Consider the following 17,515-nt stretch of genomic DNA (forward strand, 5'->3'; position numbering starts at 1 on the left):
CCATTACTGGGTATATACCCAAAGGACTATAAATCATGCTGCTATAAAGACACATGCACACGTATGTTTATTGCGGCACTATTCACAATAGCAAAGACTTGGAACCAAGCCAAATGTCCAACAATGATAGACTGGATTAAGCAAATGTGGCACATATACACCATGGAATACTATGCAGCCATAAAAAATGATGAGTTCATGTCCTTTGTAGGGACATGGATGAAACTGGAAATCATCATTCTCAGTAAACTATCGCAAGAACAAAAAACCAAACACCACATATTCTCACTCATAGGTGGGAATTGAACAATGAGAACACATGGACACAGGAAGGGGAACATCACACTCCGGGGACTGTTGTGGGGTGGGGGGAGGGGGGAGGGATAGCATTGGGAGATATACCTAATGCTAAATGATGAGTTAATGGGTGCAGCGCACCAGCATGGCACATGTATACATATGTAACTAACCTGCACATTGTGCACATGTACCCTAAAACCTAAAGTATAATAATAATAAATAAATAAATAAATATATATATAAAAGTTTATGTAAGGTGAAAAAAATATTAAAAAAAAGACACTATCATTACAGTGAACAGGGAACCAAGAGAATGGGAGAAAAATTTTGCAATCTATCCATCTGACAAAGTCTAATTTCCAGAATCTACAAGGAACTTAAACAAATTTACAAGAAAATAACAACCATATCAAAAAGTGGGTGAAGGATATGAACAGACATGTCTCAAAAGAAGACATTTATGTGGCCAACAAACATGAAAAAGAGCTCATCATCACTGATCATTATAGAAATGCAAATCAAAACCACAATGAGACACCATCTCATGCTAGTTAGAATGGTGATTATTAAAAAGTCAGGAAACAGGCCAGGTACAATGGCTCATGCCTGTAATCCCAGCATTTGGTAGGCTGAGGAGGGTGGAGTTAGGTGAAGTTAGGAGTTTGAGACCAGCCTGACCCACATGGTGAAACCCTGTCTCTGCTAAAAATACAAAACTAACCGGGCATGGTAGTGCATGTCTGTAATTGCAGCTACTCAGGAGGCTGAGTATCGCTGGAACCCGGGAGGCAGAGGTTGCAGTGAGCCAAGATCATGCCATTACACTCCAGCCTGGGCAAAAAAGAACAAAACTCTGTCTAGAAAAAAGAAAAAATTCAAAAATTAGCCAGGCATGGTGGCGTGCACCTGTAATCCCACCTACTCAGGAGGCTGAGGCAGGAGAATCACTTGAACCCAGGCGGCAGAGGTTGCAGTGAGTTGAGATCAGGCCACTGCACTCCAGTCTGGTGACAGAGCCAGACTCTGTCTCCAAAAAAAAAAAAAAGAAAGTCAGAAAACAACAGATTCTGGAGAGAATGTGGAGAAATAGGAACAGTTTTACACTGCTGGTGCGAGTGTAAATTACTTCAACCATTGTGGAAGACAGTGTGACAATTCCTCAAGGATCTGGAATCAGAAATATAATTTGACCCAGCAATCCCATTCCTGGGTATATACCCAAACGATTATAAATCTCTCTACTATAAAGACACATGCACACGTATATTTATTGCTGTGCTATTTACAAGACCAAAGACTTGGAATCAACCAAAATGCCCATCAATGATAGACTGGATAAAAAAAATGTGGCACATATACACCATGGAATACTATGCAGCCATAAAAAAGGATGAAGTCATGTTCTTTGCGGGGACTTGGATGAAGCTGGAAACCATCATTCTCAGCAAACTAACACAGGAACAAAAAACCAAACACCACATGTTCTCACTCATAAGTGGGAGTTGAACAATGAGAACACAGGGACACAGGGAGGAGAACATCACACACCGGGGCCTTTCAGGGGGCAGGAGGCAAGGGTAGGGATAGCATTAGGGGAAATACCTAATGCACGTGGGGCTTAAAACCTAGATGATGGGTTGATGGGTGAAGCAAACCACCATGGCACATGTATACCTATGTAACAAACCTGCACCTTCTCTGCACATGTATCCCAGAACTTAAAGTATAATAAAAAAGAAAAGAAAAGAAAACCATAATGAGATGTCATCTTACCTCAGTCAGAATGACTATGATTAAAAGGGCAAAAAACTGAAGAGATGTTGGCAAAGATATGGAGAAAGAAGAACTCTTATACACCCTTGGTGGGAATGTAAATTAGTACACCTTCTATGGAGAACTGTGATTTCTCAAAGAACTAAAACTAGAACTACATTTCCATTGAGCAATCCTACTTCTGGGTATCTTCCCAAAGGAAAAATAGTCAGTGTATCAAATGCATACCTTTATCTGTATGTTTATTGTAGCAACATTCACGGGAACAAAGATATTGAATCAACCAAAGTGTCCATTAATGAATGATTAGGTTAAAAATGTAATTATATATACCCAATGCCATACCACTCACTCATAAAGAGTGAATGAAATCACATATATTGTGGCAATATGGATGGAACTGGGGGTCATTTTCTTAAGCAAAACAGGCTAGATACAGGAAATGAAATATAACACATTCTCACTCATAAGTGGATGCTAAAGAATGTGTATGCACAGATGAAGAGAGTGAAATAATACACAATGAAGACTTGGAAGTGGAAGGCAGAGGGGTTGAATACTGGGATATTAATTAATAAATACAGTGTTTGTTATTTGAATAATGAATACCCTAATGCTGTGACATATGCACTATGCAATCTATGTAACAAAACCAAACTTGTAATACATACATTTGTGCAAATAAAATTTTTTAAAAACTAACAGAAACTCTAGTCATACTGCTCCCTCATCCTCACCATTAAAAAGAAGAGGCAATGACCAGTGTGGCCATAGCAGAATGAATTAGGTATAGAGCAGCCACCAATTCCAGAGATAGTTAGGGCTCAATACATAGGACTTTAGCATAGTTGAAAATTAGCATCTTGTTCTTAGAGAGTAAAAGTGTGGCCATCAACTGGAAAACATAGAAAAGTAATATAATTTTTAAACGGCCAAGGTGGGTGATTGACTGTTGTGAAATAAATAGAACTATTTGGTGTAAACTGCAGATGAGGCTTGCTTAGATGGGCTGATAGATATGAAAGTGATGAAACTGGCTGCAGTCAGAAATTATTTTGAAGCTTGAACTTCACAATGATAACATAGCTGATTTGACTAGATGTAATGTGATGTAAGAGGAAAAGAATCTAGAATAAATCCTAGTTTCCTTAATTAATTGGAGAATAATTTACCAAGACCAAATAGAGTTGGAAGAGGAGTAACTCTGTAGTTGTAGAAGGGGAGAGACAGAGGTAGGAGAAACCAGGGAAGAGAACAGGAGTTTCCTGGAAAGACTGATAGAGTGTTCCCCAAAGAAGGGTAGGATCAATGATGTTAAACTGCTGAGGGGTCACAGGAGATGCAGGACTGAGAATTGATTCCTGAAATGAGTAGAATGGAGGCAGTAGATGACCTTGACAGACTTGAAGTTGAAAGAACAAAAGAGTCTTAGCAAAACCTCTGTAGAAATGGGTGATGTTTCAGCAGGTTTTTGCTGATTGAAGTAATCCCATAGAGCATAGATATAAGAATCAGGAGACAAAAGGGTCACACGCAAAAGCAAAATCCTTGATTGGGTAATGTGGTTCAGAGTTATGAGGGAAGGTAAGAGATAGGGGTAGGGAGGCTTCAACTACAGTAATAGGAGAGAAGCCAGAGAACTGGGATTGAACTGAATGTGGGTTGCTCAACTTGGTGGTAATTATGGCAAGATACTTCTATTCCAATTTTTCTGAAATTCATAGTGAATTATCTGAGGCTATCGGTGGGCACAGGGGCAGTTTTCTAATATTGAACCTTCCTTGCTTGAGAAGCAGACATGCCAATCTCTGCAAGGTTTTTGGTATGTATGTTATCTGAATAGTCTCCATACTCTAAGGTAGTTGTTATGATTCTTCTCATTGTAGATGAGGAAATTGCAGCTCTGAGAGACCAAGTAGCTTTTTAAGAGTTCAGAGCTAGCAAGAAAGAGTTATGTCTTAACTAAAATCTGAGACTGTCCCAATTCTTTCCTCCTAAAAGTCATGCTGCCTCCTTGTGAAATCCATTCAGGTTTCATTAAAGAAAGGTGAGGAACATAGGGAGGGAGGGAAGTGATCACTGTTAAAATAGGGTCAATGGGATAGAGAGGGTTCTGGGGATAAGAAGCATAGAACCATATTCATTCCCTTGAAACCAAACTCAGTTTCTTAGAAATTATAAGGATTTCTTTTAGCTTCTGTGACTTATTTTCCATTTGTTGTGTTTTTTGTCCTTAAAATTACTGGAATATCAGTAAACAATCTGAAAATAATTTTAAAATTTCAATTTATGCTGTAGAAGCCAGAGAAGGGCCAGGCGTGGTGGCTCACTCCTGTAATCCCAACATATTTGGAGGCTGAGGCAAGCGGATGACCTGAAGTCAGAAGTTCTATCCTAGTCTGGCCAACAGAGTGAAACCCCATCTCACATAAAATTACAAAAATTACCCAGGAATGATGGTGGGATCCTGTAATCCCAGCTACTGTGAAGGGTGAAGTAGGAGAATAGCTTGAATCCAGGAGACGCAGGTTGTAGTGAGCCAAGATTATGCCACTGCACTCCAACCTAGGTGATAGAGCAAGACTCCATTTCAGAAAAAGAAAAATAGAAGTCATGGAAGGAGATAAACAGTAAAACATTTTTCATGGCAGCTGGCTAAATTAGGATTAAAGAGGAGGGAATCTCCCTGGAAGCATCAAAGAGAAGGGGTCCTAGATGTTCTTATAATGTGTTCTTGGTCCTCACACTCCACATTCACAAACACTGAGAAAAAGACACACAATCAGAAATTGCGAGCTGTTTATTTTATTGGTATATTAAAGGTAGAGCTATGAAATGACCACCTTCCTCCAATGTCATGGCATTTGAATCATTTGAATCACTGTCATCTTCTTATTCACTTCCTGAAACAAACAAACAGGGAAGTTCATACAGCAGACTTGACATGGCAGGAAATGTCTAATTCCTCACTGTCTAATTCCTTACTGCAGTAGAGTACATGAGAGCCCATCCTCTCTCCCCATCCCTTCAACCTCCTGTGATTCTTTCCTAATTTTTTCTGTGTTCACTCTTTTGATGCCCTTGCACACAATGTGCTCCAAATTGTTGCTTAGAAGATGAAGAGAAAAGATCATCCTTAGGTGGTTATGACTCATTGCTGTTGAATTTGTTCAGGGATATATTTACACAGATGATAATCAGAACATATTTTATAATAGTGACAAGATGAAACCACCCTCAGTGTCCAGTGACAGGGATTGGTTAAAGAAATCATGGTGCAGCCACACAATGGAGTAGCATAAAATTGTAAAAGCAAACAGAAAACCACTGAAGAGATGTATTTAGCTTCATAAAATGATGTGGAAATTTTCAAGAAGTGTATTTTTAAATGACTACCATATATGCCTGCATATAAGTTATGGTATTAGTGGTAGGGGAAAAGAATGCTGTATGTCTGTGCACACATAAATATTTCAAAGAGAAGATCCCATAAAGTCAACAGTGGTAGCTTTTGGAAGGAAGGAAGGTGGGTAGGATGAGTTATGCCTTTAAAATTAGCTTCATATTTTTCCATTCCATTAGATATGTTTTGTTAGCTTAATAATGTACTTACTGAAAACTAAGTATCTAAAAAATGAGACACCATTTAGCTGCTGAAAGATCAGGGACCATTTGGCAGGAATACTGGACTTGAGAGGCTGGTGTGAGGCAGGACTGAGCAAACAGTGCTCAGGTGAAAACTTTAAATGCAAGGTCTCTGAGTTTGTGGACAGAAAACAGAGCGCCAAGAATGGACATGGTACTACTTCCTCATTGCCAACACAATTTAAGACAGATTGTATGGTATGTTGTATCTCAACATCAGAGTTCCTTAAAGAGTTTGTTAGAAATACAGGGTCTTCTTACCCTATTCCAGAGTATCTGAATACAAATCTTTAGAAATGGGTTCTAGGACAATACAAAGTCAATGGGTTTTTAGTTGATTCCTTGGCACAATAAAGTCGGAGAACTGTAACACTTAGAGCACTTGGTGAAGAATAAACTGGAATCATACCTGTCATTGAACCTTGATTACTGGGGAGGGTGTCCCTGGGTAGGTCTGGGTGGTCTGCCCCTTTGAGGAGGTGGAGGTGGTCCCTGGGGCTTTCCAGCAGGAGGTGGCGGAGGCTGCTGGGGATTGCCTCCTGGTGGGGGTGGTCCTTGTGGCTTTCCTGGAGGTGGGGGACGTTGAGGTTTATTACCTTCTTGTGGGGGTGGTCCTTGTGGCTTTCCTGGACGAGGTGGGGGACCTTGAGGTTTGTTGCCTCCTTGTGAGGGTGGTCCTTCTGGCTTTCCTGGATGAGGTGGAGGACCTTGAGGTTTGTTGCCTCCTTGTGGGGGTGGTCGTTCTGGCTTTCCTGGACGAGGTGGGGGACCTTGGGACTGGTTTCCTCCTTGTGGGGGTGGTCTTTCTGGCTTTCCTGGACGAGGTGGGGGACCTTGGGACTGGTTTCCTCCTTGTGGGGGTGGTCCTTCTGGCCTTCCTGGACGAGGTGGGGGACCTTGGGACTGGTTTCCTCCTTGTGGGGGTGGTCCTTCTGGCTTTCCTGGACGAGGTGGGGGACCCTGGGACTGGTTTCCTCCTTGTGGGGGTGGTCCTTCTGGCTTTCCTGGACGAGGTGGGGGACCCTGGGACTGGTTTCCTCCTTGTGGGGGTGGTCCTTCTGGCTTTCCTGGACGAGGTGGGGGACCCTGGGACTGGTTTCCTCCTTGTGGGGGTGGTCCTTCTGGCTTTCCTGGACGAGGTGGGGGACCTTGGGACTGGTTTCCTCCTTGTGGGGGTGGTCCTTCTGGCCTTCCTGGACGAGGTGGGGGACCTTGGGACTGGTTGCCTCCTTGTGGGGGTGGTCCTTCTGGCCTTCCTGGACGAGGTGGGGGACCTTGGGACTGGTTGCCTCCTTGTGGGGGTGGTCCTTCTGGCCTTCCTGGACGAGGTGGGGGACCTTGGGACTGGTTTCCTCCTTGTGGGGGTGGTCCTTCTGGCCTTCCTGGACGAGGTGGGGGACCTTGGGACTGGTTTCCTCCTTGTGGAGGTGGTCCTTCTGGCCTTCCTGGACGAGCTGGGGGACCTTGGGACTGGTTTCCTCCTTGTGGGGGTGGTCCTTCTGGCTTTCCTGGATGAGGTGGGGGACCTTGGGGCTGGTTGCCTCCTTGTGGGGCTGGTCTTTCTGGCTTTCCTGGAGGAGGTGGGGGACACAGGGCATTCACTGAATAGTTGCCACAAATTTTTACAGTAATGCAGCTAAATGGGGAAATGCACAAAAATAAGACACTAATTTCTTTGCATTTTCAGTGAAGCCCTAGAACTGTGGAGTGGAATGCTGGGGAAGAAGGAAGCAGTTGAGGGGCTCTCAGTATAAGGAGGAGTCAGAATAAGGACACTGCCCGTTTGTCTGTCATCTCCCAGCAGGCACTCCTGGCAAGAGGGAAGTCAACCCACTCCTGTTTTCTTCTAAGCCAAACATCTCTGCCATTCAATTTGGTGGCCCTGCCTATGGTCCCCAAAATCAAGGTTGCATGAAGACTGCCTACATTATTAAGGGGACTAACATTAATCAATTCCTGAAAGGAAAATGTTGGTGAGAAGACACTGGAGAACTGATCCATTCATAAGCAGAAAAAGAGAACTAAAACAGATTGAGAATGAATTGGGATTTACCTGATCTTATGGAGGGAGATTCTTCCTGGCTGACATCTAGAAGAGAAGCACAGGATGATGGGAAAGGTTACATCTCCAATCTTGCAAGATTCACAGGTGTTCTACAGGGAAAGGGGACTTCTCACCACACCCCATGCATCCCCTAGGTTAGCTTGTCAACTACCATCTGTGAAGCTGCTGGAAGGGGAGGAAGGTGTAAGGGGAGGCAGGGTTGTTACCACACAGAGCAACAGCCATGAACTCCATATAGAAGAGCCCCTTTTTTCCCTCCCTAGCATCCCTCAAGACTTAATGCTAATTTAGTTTACACATGCCAGGTACTTCAATGTGATATTTTGGTGTTCTTATGCCCTCCATCTCCTATAAATACATTGCTTATGTACACATGCTTTCTCAATTGGGGTAACCAGAAGTAATCACTTCAATACAATCTTACCCATACCACTCCCAGCTCATTGAAATACTGTGTGTAGGGGAGAGAAAAATGACAATGATTGGCTCTGATGTGTCTATATCTGTAGTTAGACACAGGTAAGTGTTTTATCCAGTTCTGTCTCTGCAGTATCTCTAATGTGTGTTTATCTCCATCATCAATGCTGATCCACCAGGTAGAGCAAGGCCACCATCATCCCTGTGTACTTACTGAGATCAGTATAGGATCTTCACAGCTGGATTTTCCTGAATCTGCCTTGCATTCTCCACTGCATTCTTCACAGCACAGTTCTATCTCTCTATAAATGCAAATCTTACCTTCTCATTCCCCTGGTACAAATTCTTTATTGGATTTTCATTGTACATTAAATAAATTATAAGCCCTTGGTGTGGAGTGAGGGCACAACAGGTCTCCTGATCCTAGGCATGAAAACTCTGCAGCCCCATCTGTATTTTCATTCTCCTCTCTTCCTCATAATTACAACTATCACCTCCTAAGCCCCAAGCAGTCACCGCATCTTCTCCTCCTTCTGTCTTACCTCCATTTAAGCTCTGAGCTGAGCTCAGGGCCAGCAGGGCCACTGACAGCAGAATCAGCAGCATCTTTCTGGAGGCTCTGGGGTCACTCCCAACTCTGTGCTGGGAGAAACGTGGCAGCTCCCTTTATAAAGAGAAGCAGAACAGTGGCACCTTTGAGCTGCACACTGGGTGGGCCTCACCACCTCAGAGACTGGGTTCTGCTTTGCTCACTGCAGGTCAGGCATATCCCTTATTTCTCTCTGGGACTTTAGCCCAGAGGGACCGGTTGGGTTGGATGTTGTTTGTGCCTTATATCTAAAAGGTACAACTATGACTTGAACAAAGGTTTTAAAGGAACTGTGTCCAAGCAATCAGCACCGTGTCATAATTGAACTTCAGACATCATTAGAGTTTCAATCTTTTTGATAAGACTATTGTCCACTTTCCATTTTGCTATTTATTTCTGTGTATGTGTGTGGGGGCAGTGAAGCTACAGCCAGCAGTGATGATGATCAAAATCTCTGGCTCTTTTTATAGCCTATTTCCATCTCTCATGATGTGTGTGTACAGGTAGTATCACATTTAGCTTAACTTTTGATGCGATAGAGATGGTTTCTGCTATCTGTGAGATGTTTGAGGACAGCACACTCCTGGGCACACATAGATGACAGAAAGCTGCCCCACAGCCTGCTCAGGCTACAGCTATTGTTCATACTTCTGTGGATCTCACTCAAGTCAGGCAAGGCTTGTTGTTGTGCAACACAAGAAGGCCAAAATTGTGTATTTTAAAGTATCTTTAGGGGTTATGAATGCAAAATGGACACAGAAACCATGAGGAAATTTCTAGCCCTGAGAAAACTGAATATATAGTTCCTTGCAGTAACCATGCAATATCTTGTTGCCAAAACTTCCTTCCTGCTCTTCCCTTTCTCTAGAATATTCTATAAAATTCACCCTCTGCTTCATTTCTTTTAAGAATTGTATTGAATTCCTACCTCTGATAATTAAGTGGCTACAATTCTACATTCACATAAGGTAATCAGATACCCTCATTAAAGCCTCAATTGCATTGTATTGGTTTTCTTGGTTTAGTCAGTATTTATGTTACCTGTTTTCTCAGATTGTTCTTCCACAAAGAGTATTTTTTCTACAATATTCTGATATGCATTCCTCCCCGACGTTCTTTCTGGTACTTCTTTATTCATATTTTATTTTCTGAGTCAAGCTCATTATATGTAATTTTCTTTATATATCTGGCTTTTTTCCCCAGGAATTTGGTGAGATTTCCTTTACTTAATCTTCTAAGTAATAAGCTATAATTCTCACCACCTTTGTTTCATTCTTGTCTGTGTAATTTCACAATAAATGTTGTGTTTCCAAAAAGCCCTCTCAGAGTCCCGCATTGTTAGCACTTCTTTTAGCTGCTGATTCTTCTGTTATACCTAGTAAATCCCTGCTCATCAGTTCATGGAATATACAGGTTAGTCAGTCAGTCAGCTACCATTTACCACTTAGACCTTCTGTGTGTCTTGTGTAATTTTCACATTTTGTGCATGGCTGGTGTTAATTTGAGGACAGCTTGGATGGAGATATGATGGAGGTAGAGAGGGTATGTGACAGTACATCCTAAAGACAGGCCTCTTGACCATTGTGGGTGAGTGGATCCTGCACTGTGCAGATGAGGGTCTGGTCTGGCCCTTCTGAAGAGTTGTGGGTAATAGTACAGGGAGACTTCCTAATACAAAAGGCTTTGCTACAGATAACTTTGACCTTGCAAGGGAACCAGGAAGATTGGTATTTTCCCTGGCAAAAATATAGACATACTTGAAAGGGGAATATATTATTAATTGGAAATTATTTCTGGCTCTATGGAAAGTGGACTGGTTCCAGCTAGTCTTCATGAGTTTTATCTTAGGTAGAGAGTGCTTGCTTGTGCCAGCAGGTCCCACTATATTATTGAGATTTGTATCTCTGGTCTCACCAGACACTATTTTCCATAGGAACTGGAGATGACCAATCCTACCTAGGTGTCTTAAGTTAGACCATCAGGTAGCAAAGGAATGTCAGAGACAAGGAGCAGCAAAGAGGCCAGGCCAACATTGCCTGATATTGTCGCCAACTGAGGTTGCTGCAGGCCTGATACAAGACAGATTTTTCCTTGGCAGGAGAGTACAGGAAGACAACAGAAATGCCCCTAAAGGTCCCTTATCTCAGCCCCTTTCCCTGACTTTCTCCAATGTCAGCAATGAGTAAAGTGTATCAGGAAAGCATAAATATCAGCTATGCACTCACCAGACAAAACAAAAACAGAAGTGATGGAAATGTGGAAAAGGACACTGTCTGTGAGTGAGGGTGGGTGAAAGAGAGAAGCAGGACTGCAGCAGGAGCTTGGGCACCTAGACGTGAGTGGCAGCCCTCAGCACTCCACTTGCCTTCTAATATCCATGTTCATATTCTAAGGTCCTGAAAGAACAGTCTTCAACATATGAAATTTAGGAAACACAATTCAGCTCTCTTAACAGCTCCCAACCTTTTCTAAGTCACTAACAGGTGTTCAGTGGTTCAAAAATCCTCACTCCCTTCAGGCACTGCCCTTTAACAAATCGAGTTGCCTCCACTTTCAACACTCATCCCAAATACAACCACTTGCATAATCTTTACTAGAAGGTGATAGTTCAGGCCATGATGCTCTCTCCTGAAGAACTTTAATATCCTCAGCTGCTCTTGGTAACATTCCTACCCCAGCACATCCCATATCCATTCCCCTCACATCAGTCAGGGTGATCATTGAAAAGTAGGAATTAGATCATAACACTTTTGTGTTTCAAATGCTCTTAGGATTTTCTTCTGCACTTGTAATAAGATCCAAATTTCATGCCTCAGCTCTCTCACACCCACACATCTCTCTCTTTTTGAAGACTGGGAAGTTCTGTGAATGGAACAGAAAGCCAAATCTTCCTCAACTAACTGTGTTCATTGTGTAAACCAGCCATTCTGATAATACAGTTGTGTGTGAGAATTCAGATTTGCTTTGAATTGTCTAAAAGCTTCGGTTGCACTGAGGTAATGGTCATCTTTATATTATATTATATATTATATGATAACATATAATATATATTATGTGATGGTCATCTTTATATCTTTATTTGATGTTGATGCTCTCTAAATATATATTTCACAATTATTTGAGCATATTTATATTCTTTCCATTTATCCTAGCAAAGGCTGATTATAATAGAAAACATTTCTTCAGCATTTACTATATGATATTCAATCTTCAGAACCATCATATTAGGGAGGTGTGATTATTATTATTATCTTAATTTTGTAGATGAGTTGACTTAGGTGTGTGCCTAGGTTCATGTAAAGGTAGTGAGTGGAATGGAAGGCAGTCAGTTCTCAGAGCTGAGTTCTTGCCTACTGTGCTTCACTGGTTACTTGGTCTTCATTCATTCATTCATTTCTTTACAAGAAAGTGAAAGGAAATGAGATTCAGAGAAGAAAAACAAGTTTCTCTTAGAATATTTTCAAGGTTAAATTTTCCTGAGACTTTAACAGCTGAGGTGAGAAAAAATATATTTTCCTGAGTAAACTTGTTTGTTTGAAATCATAATCACATTTAAAACGTCTTCTAGTATTCTGCTTTACCCCTTGCATTTATATAAAGATACTCAGGGGAATTAATTCCTTTTTTTTCTAATTACAAAACCCTGTCAATGTGGATCCTGTATGGACTTCCTTAATCCATGCTACATGCATTTTTCTTGGGTGGCATATTAGCATTGGCAAAATTTGTGTATGCCCTTTTAAATTGACTAAATTTGTTCCTTCTAATCACAATGGAATTAACATTCTAGAAATCCAAGAGGGAGTCTGATCAGAGAGTTGTCTAAGAAAGGATAAATTGTACACCACTTACACAGCTTTCATATCCTGCATGAAGATGTCGCCTGTGTCCTGGCCCCAGAGCTGGTGTACCATCCTGAGTGGTTGGGGCTGTAGAAGGCATTGGTCATCAGCCTAAGATCAAGTGTCTGTAGCCTCAGCTCACCACTGTTATCACGATGTCAGAGTGTATTCTTCGCCTTTCAGTTACACTTCCTAGCAGTTCATAGAGAAGTACAATCACAACTTATCTCAAAAGAAATACAAAAAAATGTATATCACCTTCATATTTTCCTGATGATGTACCAGGTCGGTAAGCTGATACATTTAAAAGAGGAATTTAATTAAAGTGATTAATCAATGACTCATTTATTAAACAGATAAACCTGTACCTATCTCTTACAAAAGGTGTTGTCTCTTCTGCTTAAAAACTACAAATTATTATTTTATTTCATTGAAATTGAAATCTACATGTATGCATATTTTTCATCTTGGAAATTGGGATGTGTGGCACATTGTGTTTTTAAAAGTTGATCACGATAGAATCATTCATCTAATGTTTTCTTACAATGGTACCTTGACATCCTCTCTTGAAGGGGTGAGGTCTGTTTTTACCCCCTTGAGCTTGGTTAGAACTTCATTACTGCCATGACCAGTAGATTATATCAGAAGTAATACTTTGTGACTTTTGAGTCTAGATCATAGAAATGCCATGCAATTCCAAACTGTTCTTTATGGAACTTGCCACATGCTGCGAGAAAGCCCATGCTGTGAGACAGAGATAGAACATTCATTTTAAAAATGATTGGATACAAAATTATCGCTAAACAATATTCAATAAGCAAGTTTGTTTCAGTGACCCAGTTGCTACCCCTACCACATATTATATTTCTCCACATACATGGCTACATAGCTAAAGATTTATGGATTCCTTTCTACCTTGCATAGTGATGTTTCAGATGCCTTAGCTCTTTTAGTACTTACAATAGCACGATGAGGATTTTTTGCATTTATATTCATTTTTCAAAGGTAGAAATAAAATCTTAATGTGATTGAACGACTTTTCCTTAGACATACACTTCATAGGTAACAGCATAATGCAATGCAAGGAGAGCGACAGAGTGAGAGAGAGAGAGAAATGAGAAAATGACCTTATTCACGAGAACAATATAAAATACCTAGGAGCAAAGAGCAAGAAATGCACAGAATTCAGTTGAAGAAGAATGATCAAACTTTGATGCAGAATATGCACTAACGTGTATATACATGTAAATTTGTAGGGACATGGATGATCCTGGAAACCATCATTCTGAGCAAACTATCGCAAGGACAAAAAACCAAACACCACATGTTCTCACTCATAGGTGGGAATTGAACAATGAGAACACTTGGACACAGGAAGGGGAACATCACACACCGGGGCCTGTTGTGGGGTGGGGGGAGGGGGGAGGGATAGCATTAAGAGATATACCTAATGTAAATGACGAGTTAATGGGTGCAGCACACCAACATGGCACATGTATACATATGTAACAAACCTGCACATTGTGTACATCTATCCTAGAAATTACAGTGTGATAAAAACATACATATATATAAAAAATAAAAATAAAAAATAAAATCTTAATGTGATTGAGTTATTTTCCCTAAGACGTACACTTCATAGGGAACAGCATAAGACAATGCAAGGAAAGAGACAGAGAGACAGAGTGACAGAGAGAGAGAGAGAGAGAGAGAGAAATGAGAGAATGACCTTATTCATGAGAACAATATAAAATACCTAGGATCAAATAGCAAGAAATGCACAGGATTAAGTTGAAGAAGAATGATCAAACTTTGATGCAGAATATGCACTAAAATGTATATACATGTAAATTTCTGCACGGGAAATTGCAATATTCACATAGGACTAATTTTCCAGGTGTTCTGGTGAAAATTGCACCACGGTCCCCTCTTCATGTCTGATTTCAGCTTTTCTCATTCACAAACTCTGTTATTTTTCTATTTGTCATTCCATTTCCACAGTTTTGTTTACCTTTGTTGTTTATTGTCATCTCTTCTTTCATTCTCTTCATCCTTGGGTATTAATTTCCTCTGTGCTTCTTTATTGTAATTTTGTTTGGACATTAGGAAAGAGCAGAAATAGTCCATGTTTATGTGTTCAATGCACTGTGCATTCCAATACCCTTAGTAGAGAGACAAATTCCTTATCACAGTCTATAGCAGGTTCTACAGATGATCTTTCTATTTATGTCTCTTTCTATTTAAGTGTATTCAAGTGACTTTACAAGGCAGACTGCTATTACCTGTGTTCCTAATTTTATCAGAAGAATCTGCTGCTGTCTTTTCTTCCCTGGCTGCATTAGATGTAACAGGACCATGAGTTGATAATCACATGGTTATTTTTTACAGTGTTATTGAATAAACATCTAGCAACAATCTTAAATGTTGAATACATTTTTATACTCTAATAGTCTAACAATATAATTTTTTAATAACAAATGTGCATTGTTTCAAGTGTATTACTATCCATCTTTAGAACTGCCAAAGCAAATCTCTCCATACTATTAAAAAAATCTTTTGTGCCTTTTAGTAAACAGACATCGTCAGAAACAGAAGTTTATGATATGATACATAAAGAGATTGAATTTATCTTACATTTTTACTAACCTTATTTTTTTAGCTAAACTTTGGTCTATATTCACATTTTCTTGATTGAAACATGCCTTTGTACATTTTTATTGAGCAATTAAAGGCTCATTTAACCAGTCATCCTAACAACATTGACATATGGCTTTTGTCAGATTGGAATGATCTACAAAGCTTATGAGGCTTGAACTTTGGAGTCTTTCATGTGCACAGGCCCTTTTCAAGACCCTGTTTAGAGTGAACAGAATAAAAAGAGATGTAAAAGCTTCATGAACTAGCAGTGGTCTTCTTTATGCCAACTCCTTTACTCAAGCCTTTATGTATTTTTCTGTCTTCCACTGACCCATGGGGATCATAAGATTTCAAGACCTTCTCCTCCCTAAAATAAACTCCAATCATTTGAGAGATATCTGATTTTTTTTTCTGAAAAGAAGACTTGAGAATACCTATAGAAGCAAGTTTCTAAATAATCTGATTCTTATGTCTACGAATAATAGCTATCTTCCAGCACTGCTCTAAATGTACTGTGGGATTGCAGATTGTACATGGAAGAACCTGAAAAATGTACTTTAGTGGCTAAACTGAAGGGCCTATTGATATGAGGCTTTAAATTCTTGTTCTTCCACTAGTTTTTCCTCTGCAGAACATACTCCTTGCAGAATGGTGCCTTCTCTTAGTATTTGTAGTGTTTCTACCTCTCAGCATGGAACAAATGTTCAATGTTAGCAATGGGTTCTTTCCTTTACAACTCAGGACGGGATAAGGAAAATCCTCATATTTGTTTCTGTCTTTTCACCTTTACATTCGTAATATTATCATCTTAAATACACGTCTACAGGCACTTAGCACCACAGTAAGTTTTATAATTTTTGCTTCAACACAAATGTATTGTCTTTCAGTTTTGCAGCTCAGAAATCAGTACTGGGTCTCACTGGGTTGAGTCCATGTGTCATGGATGGAATTCCTTTCTGGAGGTTCTAGAGAAGAATCTCATTTTCTTGCCACATTACCTGTCTTTCTTCCATCTTCAAAGCTAGCAATACCAGTTGAGCCTTTTGAAACTCATGCAGAAAACTTGAGAAGAAAAGGAAGAATTTTTGTTAATTTACTTTTTTCCCACTTTGTTTCTTTTATTCTACATTCTTGAATTTCCAAAAATTCCTTTTCTGTCCTTTCTTTTATGTTGAGAAAGTTCTGTCGAGCCATTTTTAAAAGACTGGTTTGTTGGAAACAAATTCTTTTAGGTTTCCTTCTTTTCTTTCTTCTGAGAATACCTGAATTTCCTTTTTATTATGGAAGGACAGTTTTATTGGACATAAACATCTGGTTTGCAATTTTTTTTCCTTCAGCACTTTAAATATTTGAGTTACATTCTTCCTCATTTTCTGGTTTCTGATATTAACTCTATAGTTATCCACATTGTGTTTTTCCTATAATTATGATGCCATTTCTTGCTTGCTTTTTTAAAAATATTTTATTTGTTTTATTTTTCAGAAATTTGACTATGGTGTTGCTGGGCATATGTTTCCTTGAGTATATTATGATTGGAATTTTCCCACCTTCTTGCATTTCTAAGTCTATGTCCTTTGCAAGTGTGAGCATTTTTTGGCCATTATTTCTCTAAGTCCTCTTTTAATATCATCCTCATTGTTCTCTTTTCTGAAACTCAGATTGCATGATTGTCGCATCATTTGTTGTGGCCTTTCATACTTGTGAAACTACGTCAAATTTTTTCAATTATTTTACCCTGTGTTGTTCAGAGTAACAATTTCTATTATTGCAACCCCAAAGCACTGACTGAGTCTTTCCTCAATCATTTGCTTTCTGATAATTTTCACAGCCAATATGGTTTTTTCTTAATTTTAGACATTATATATGTCAGTTCTGAAATTTCTATTTTATAATATTATATAGTTCCTTTCTCTGCTGAGAAGTTTTTTTCCCATTCTTTTCTGCTGAGAAGTTATTTCCCTCTTTATTTTGAAAATGTTCACATTTACCTCAGAAAAGATGGCTATAAGAGCTGCTTTAAAGTCTGATCATTTCCATATCCAAGTTGTTTCAAGGTTGTCATATCTTGGTTGCATGCTTCATGAAGAATTGGCCAATTGTTTACGGTTTGTAGAAGTATATTCAGTAGTTTTCTATGGTATTCCTCACATAGGCATTTTCTCTGTTTACAATACACAAAAAGTTCAATAAGGCAAGCTTTGGACACTGAAGGGTGCAGGCACTCAGGCTGCATCGTGATCCACCCAC

General features: G+C 39.9%; 2 protein-coding genes across 9 annotated transcripts in view; one reads left to right on the forward strand and one right to left on the reverse strand.

Annotated features, from left to right (window-relative positions):
• The window catches only part of SMIM10L1 (small integral membrane protein 10 like 1), a 278,859-nt gene that overhangs the window by 106,688 nt on the left and 154,656 nt on the right, over positions 1 to 17,515 (forward strand). The window lies entirely within an intron of this gene.
• Positions 4,859 to 9,089, reverse strand: LOC129010817 (basic salivary proline-rich protein 3-like). The gene is made up of 4 exons (XM_054445350.1): positions 8,743 to 9,089; positions 7,772 to 7,807; positions 6,128 to 7,289; positions 4,859 to 4,976 (listed from the first exon to the last, which is right to left on the reverse strand). Exons 1-3 carry the CDS (start codon positions 8,804 to 8,806, stop codon positions 6,145 to 6,147), a joined length of 1,245 nt encoding a protein of 414 aa, XP_054301325.1. The 5' UTR covers positions 8,807 to 9,089; the 3' UTR covers positions 4,859 to 4,976; positions 6,128 to 6,144.

Source organism: Pongo pygmaeus, chromosome 10 (assembly GCF_028885625.2).
Source record: "Pongo pygmaeus isolate AG05252 chromosome 10, NHGRI_mPonPyg2-v2.0_pri, whole genome shotgun sequence".
NCBI lineage: Eukaryota > Metazoa > Chordata > Mammalia > Primates > Hominidae > Pongo > Pongo pygmaeus.

Bases quoted from the DNA above. Each gene is read 5' to 3' on its own strand.
- LOC129010817 (XM_054445350.1), bottom strand. From the start codon at position 8,806: ATGCTGCTGATTCTGCTGTCAGTGGCCCTGCTGGCCCTGAGCTCAGCT. The intron at 7,808-8,742 runs GTAAGACAGAAG...CTTCTCTTCTAG, and splicing joins AGCTCAGAGCTTAAATGGAG to ATGTCAGCCAGGAAGAATCT. The intron at 7,290-7,771 runs GTAAATCCCAAT...CACCTCCTCCAG, and splicing joins ATCTCCCTCCATAAGATCAG to GAAAGCCAGAAAGACCAGCC.